This window comes from Hydractinia symbiolongicarpus, chromosome 12, assembly GCF_029227915.1.
Source record: "Hydractinia symbiolongicarpus strain clone_291-10 chromosome 12, HSymV2.1, whole genome shotgun sequence".
NCBI lineage: Eukaryota > Metazoa > Cnidaria > Hydrozoa > Anthoathecata > Hydractiniidae > Hydractinia > Hydractinia symbiolongicarpus.
Genome location: NC_079886.1, coordinates 18,375,647 through 18,381,646, shown reverse-complemented (window position 1 = coordinate 18,381,646; position 6,000 = coordinate 18,375,647). Strand labels below are relative to the sequence as shown.

At 29.2% G+C, this 6,000-nt stretch overlaps 1 protein-coding gene across 1 annotated transcript in view; it reads left to right on the top strand.

Annotated features, from left to right (window-relative positions):
* Nucleotides 1–1,832: 1,832 nt before the first annotated feature.
* Nucleotides 1,833–6,000, top strand: part of LOC130621913 (integrin alpha-V-like) — a 28,781-nt gene continuing 24,613 nt past the window's right edge. The window contains exons 1-3 of the mRNA XM_057437282.1: nt 1,833–2,174; nt 4,117–4,275; nt 4,756–4,871. Coding sequence (XP_057293265.1) covers nt 4,130–4,275; nt 4,756–4,871 — 262 coding nt within the window. The 5' untranslated portion in view covers nt 1,833–2,174; nt 4,117–4,129. The remainder of the gene's footprint in view (nt 2,175–4,116; nt 4,276–4,755; nt 4,872–6,000) is intronic.

Below are 6,000 nucleotides of genomic sequence, written 5' to 3'. Positions count from 1 at the left end.
GCTGGCGGAAATCAATTATGATGACAACCTTTGATCTTAGCCAAATATTAATGTTGTTTTGAAAATAGCCAATGACAAACCAAAGTTTGTAAATATTTTCCCATAGGTTTCAACTTTGCCACAAAGTCCCTAGAAAGTTATAGAAGTGTCCAACTTGTTCCAAATATTGATTAGTGAAAATAAGATTTGACTTTTGTCGCAGTTGTCACAATCCTTTTATTTAAATTTCCACTGTTTCGCATCCTGAAGATTAGAAGAAGTAGTTCTTAAAACTGGTAAAGAAAGTGGTATTGTTTAATCCGAACAAATGCTGAAAGAAGAGTATAGTTAAACCACACCACTTCCAGGGCCTAATTAGTCTATGCTTTAAAAAAATCTAATAATTTCATTTATAGCCAATTTACTCTGCCTAAAGGTGTTTTTGTTTATGATGCAATTAAAGGTCAAATTATCAGATAGTATTTTGCTCAAAAGTTTTGTGGTTAATTAATATTTTTAATTGTATTGTAGAAACAAATACTGTGGTTTAAAATTCTGGATTTTTTATGACCCTTAATATGTATCATACACTTGTAAAAGTCACGAACAATGAAATATGGGCTTTTTGCTAATTGGCAAAACCGCCACTGTTTTGTAAATTTTAAGTTGTCTTTTATTTTAAAATTAACAGAAATATAATTTGTACAATTTTTAAATAGCTCTTTTTTTTTAGAATTTCGAAAGTTAAAAAACTTTCATGCCAAGTAAAGGGATTGTTAACAGTTTGTTCCTGCAAACTTAATGGATAATAATGTAATATAATTAAATTATTAATTAAGATGTATAAAACTGATTTTTTTTTGTTTTTATCCTAAAAATTTTTTAAATAACAGCATTTGTTAGCATGAATAATTTTTGATTTTATTGATCACATCGTGAAGTTGTAGCACCCATTAAATTTTTTTTGTGCTGGTTTTAAGGGTTGAATTTTATGATGTTGGTAATTTAAATAAACCCCAAATTAGAATTGATGTTAAAATAACTTGTATAAATAATTATATACTTTTCTCTTGAGAAAATTTTGGCCTAATTATTCTACATAAATTACGATTTTGTTCCTACTAATGTTGTTGACACTTTCTATTGTCATAATTTTTGATCTGTTAAAGGATACGATTCAAACTTTAACAACATGAAAACACATTGGAACTTCCTTAAAATAGCTGCTTTTTATATTTTTGTTGACCAATATGTAACTTTGATATTACTTGTTGGTTTGCAGTAAAAGTTTCCAAATTTGCAGAGTGATTGATAAATATTTAGGAGGCCTATAGTAAAGATAGCCAGTGCCATGTTGGAGATTTTTTGTTATGTTTACTATTTTGTTTCTGTAAACCTTTATTTTGGCAAAGTTTGAATCTATTTATTTTAAATAGCAACTATTCCATAAGTCTTGTAAGAGTTAGAAATATTTTTAAAAAAAATCATTTTGTATCAAACAGTTATCTGTTTACTATTCTTGATTTAACTGTGTTATTTCTTATTATTATTATGTCATTTTGTTGCTCTGATTTTTATGTGGCAATATTTTTAATTGTTTTATGTTTCTGTAAGGATTGCTGCTATGGATACATCTGCCAGAAGAGGAGGTTGTTTTTTGTGAAAAGCAATTTGCATACATACTTAATTATTTAATGTGGTTAGTTTGACATTCTTTTCACATGTAATATGTTATTAACATATTCTTTTTAAATAAGAAAAAATGTGAAAAGTTCAGGTCTTGCTTAAAAGCTAACTGTCAAAGAAAATAACACAGAAGACTTTAAGGAATGCTTCTAAACGTCTATTTGTGGCTGTGCAGTTTATAATCTTGGATAGTAGGTGTATTGTTTACTATTGAATGCCCATTTAAAGTCATTTAAGTTGTTGACTAAGCTTATTGACATTACTAATATTTAAAACATGATTAATAAACTTTAGAGTATAATTCTCTTTTTGTCTTTTTTTACTATCATTGTGAATTTAATGTGGCAAAATATGTTTTGCAGGTATAGTACCCTATATAAAGTTTTGTTTATTGTGGAAAACTCTAATTGTTTAAGATTCGTTTGTTCTCTTATAAGTGTTTATAAATGTATATTATGTTTTTCATAGAACATGTAACAACAAAACTTGTAGATGTCTTTAAAATCTATGTAAGTAAAAAAATGTACTATATTTTTGCTAACTATAGCAGGAATTCATTGATTTTTTTAGCATGGATGTCTGAATATTCTACGCTGATTGTTGTTTACTAAATTATATTTGTGTTTTGTTTGCTGTGAATTTACAAACTTAAAGTCCATACTAAAATTGACACCCCCTTGAAAAAACGTTTAAAAGTTATAATATTTAACACATGTCTTCTTCAAGGAATGTCTAACGTCTTTATGTTTTTATTGACAAAATGGTCTGTTTTGACTTTAAATCTGTTTTTGGTAGATTTTTTATTGCAGAAGTTTTATTAACATGTCTTATCTGCTCAGTCTTATTATTTACTCTCTCAATACTTGTTTACCTATGTGCTTCTATTTCAACCGTTTTTTAAACTCTTTTTACTGGCAAACATCGTCTGTGACACTGCAAAATATTATAAATTTATATTTCACATCAGTTATCTTATTTACGCCAGCATAATGCTAACACAAAGGGTCAATTTTGATTAACAATGTCTTTAGCTAGCATAATGCTAACACAAGGGGTTAATTTTGAATAAAAGTCCCTGTTTGATGTCTTAATGACATTGACACAACAAGCCTTTGTAGGTGATGACTGGAGAATCTTGTGTTGTTAAAGTGATTGTAAAGAATAAAAATATGATTCTATTTTATCTGAAAATACAAAAAGCCTTTTTATAATATTTTTCTTTTTCCCTCCGCAACATCACTTTGAGGAATCTTTACATTGTTATGTAATGATTTGACAGAAACGTTGAATGTATGTTATGTATATATAAAAGATTTCAGTCATTTGCACTTATTCTACAAATAACATTTTTTAACTTTGTCTTTAATTTGTTTAGTCATTTATTATATATTTGTTTACAAAGAGCTAAACAAAAGTTGAGCACATGTTAATTGCAGTTTCCAAATAATGATGTTTGCTATAGGATCAAGCCCAACATGGAATATGTACCAATATGAGTGCTTGTAGCAGTCTGAATCCAAAATGATGAACCATTATTCAGTAACTGTAGATTTGACACTAGGTGCTCTACAGCAATGATATTTGGGATGTTTTTATTAATTTTTTAATAACAGTTTAATTCTTTGCATTTTTTTGTGCTAATGCGAAAAGTAAATCTACAGAGGTGACTGATAGCTAATTAGTACACAACTATTAAACTTTCTTCAATGTTTTTCTCCTTTAAATGCGATTCATGCAGCACGCAGTGCTACTTGTTTTCCTTGCATTGCTTATTTTACTGAAATAAATTCTATTCTAACACCTAAGTTTCTGTTTTTTTTTAAAAAAGAATAGTTAAATCACCAACAAAGTGTGTTACACACATACCAAACTGAGCATCCTCATCTATCATGGAAGTGGCCAAAAGTACACCTGAGTACTACGTGAGTACCGATAGGTGCTTTTTGTGATTCTCTGTTGTACTTTTCATACTTTTTGTGATGGTATCTCAACAATTAATTTCTAAGAAAAAAGACACTGTTTAGTTCTGCTCAGCATATCCAGAACATTATTTATTTTAGTTTTGTCTACATGACCCTCTGAGACACATACTAAGAATATCTAAAATGTCCCTCTTGCTTTTTTGCTTTATGTGCAAACATGTGCATGAATTAATAAAGCTATCTGTGTTCAACAAACAAATAAAATTCAAAACAACATCATTTAACATGAAATTGTTTATAGCAAGAATTTCAGTTTCTCATGTATATATACAGTTTTCCTTACTGATTAGCCTACACCCAAAACGAGTCTTCAACCAGTAAAAGCAACTTCTTTCTTTCTTGATTCATTGTAAAAATATAACTTATTTTTTATGAAGGGCAAACTGTGCTCCTTTGGCATGATTATGGATTTGGAATAAATCCAATTGTATCGAATGTGAATAATAATGATTGATTTGTTTAAATTTAGGAAAACATAAAATATGAATATCAAGTTTGGAATATTTTTGTCTTTGCTGCCAGTAATTGTGAAATGTTTCAATGTTGACTCCCAGCACACATACTTTAGTTTTAATAAAGGTTCAAACACCCACTTTGGTTTTGCTGTTGCATTGCAAAAAGCTAACACGTAAGTTTTATTTCGTAGTTTGTTTATTCGTGTTCGTGCATCATTTTCTGTGAAAATTTAAGTTAGTAAAAATGTTGTTTCACAAGGTATATTTTCTTCTAAAAAAGGATGTCTCGAAATGATGAATGTGTTAAAAGAAAGTTCTTAACTTTCCATAATTTTGCGACTTATAACAGTGAAGTACTTAATCTCTATAATAGTAGTCGCTTTCTGCTTGTTTGTCTGTCTGTTACAGAAACACGAAATGCGATATATAAAGGACGGGCATCCCGCGGATTTTTCCACAGGTTGATGACTAGTAAATAATAAATTTTCCAATCCAACAAGAATATTAACCAATTTGTGAGTTTATTTGGTAGGACTGATTTCTGATTTTAAACCATCAACATCAGGACCAGGCTTTTTTTATACAAGAATAGAGATAAAAAATTACGCTTTCATTTTATGTGAGTTTATTATTGTATCATTGTTTTCTACTAGGTTACTTATTGGTGCTCCATTAGGCAATTTTTCAGGCAACTTAGAAGGTGCTGTTTACAGATGTACAGTGGATAATAATAATAACTGTAACATTATATCAGTAAGGGCTGATTATCGTGAGTGTGTTATGTTATTTCTTATATTTTGTTAATCCAATACTTTCACTGTTGTTGAAAAACTAATAATTAGAACTCACATTTTCAATGCGTTGGGTACCCCATCAATTATGTCTAATTTAGTAGGGCTATAATAATGCTAAACTTTTTTTTGAGCATGCCATTGTGGACATGACACAATAAATATCGGAATTTTTTCATGTAAAAACGGAATAGCTTTCAGTGTTCGAATTAAATGTCGCAATACACTTTTAGGAAGTGTTTTTTATATTCATTTACCCCAGTACACAGCACAAGAGCAACTGTTTTGACATGTGGAACACATGTAGTGCAAGTTTCAAGTGATGGCCAGGAATTTAACCCATTAGTTATTACAAAGTCATTGCCATACATCTATAACTTTGTAAGAAAGTTTTTTAATAGTGTTTAATAAAGTATGGCGATGTGTACCTAAAGAGTAACAAAATATTTTTTCTTCTTTCTTGAATGACAAGTTTAAACTACATTGTTAGGAATGGTGAGTTAAATGCGCCAGCTAAGGAAAACAACGAGCACATTTTATTTATATTCACAGCCACATGTTTTGAGCAAAAATGAACTTTTCTTTCTTTTTTTCCGTGATTTAATTGATTTTTAGCATTCCAATAGCCATAGATTTGCATTTCCTATGACAACATAAATGTCATTTTTTACGCTCTTTTTTGACAAATATGTTTTGTTTATCAGCCACGGTCTTTTTCACCATTCATTATATTTATGTCTGGATTATCTGCCTCTTTGTGGCTGCATGTGCTTTAATTAAAAAAAACTGCCTCATATTTTACTTCAAGTTATATTGTTCAGCCGTTCATCAGGAGTAAGAAATAGTAAGGCAAAATTTTTGTACCTAAACCAAACACGTATAATTTGCTTCACGGTATGACTGAATAAAATCTGTAAAATGCCTATTCCAATATATTTTTAGTAACTGCGCAATCTTATTTTTTCATTTAAATAGCAAAGAAAAAATTTATAAAACAAACACTGGGCTTAAACTCTTTTGCACAAAAGCTAATTTTGATAAATTACACTTTAAAACACCAGGGTTTAGTCAAGAACCAATAGAGATAGGTAAGTGCTGATACATAAA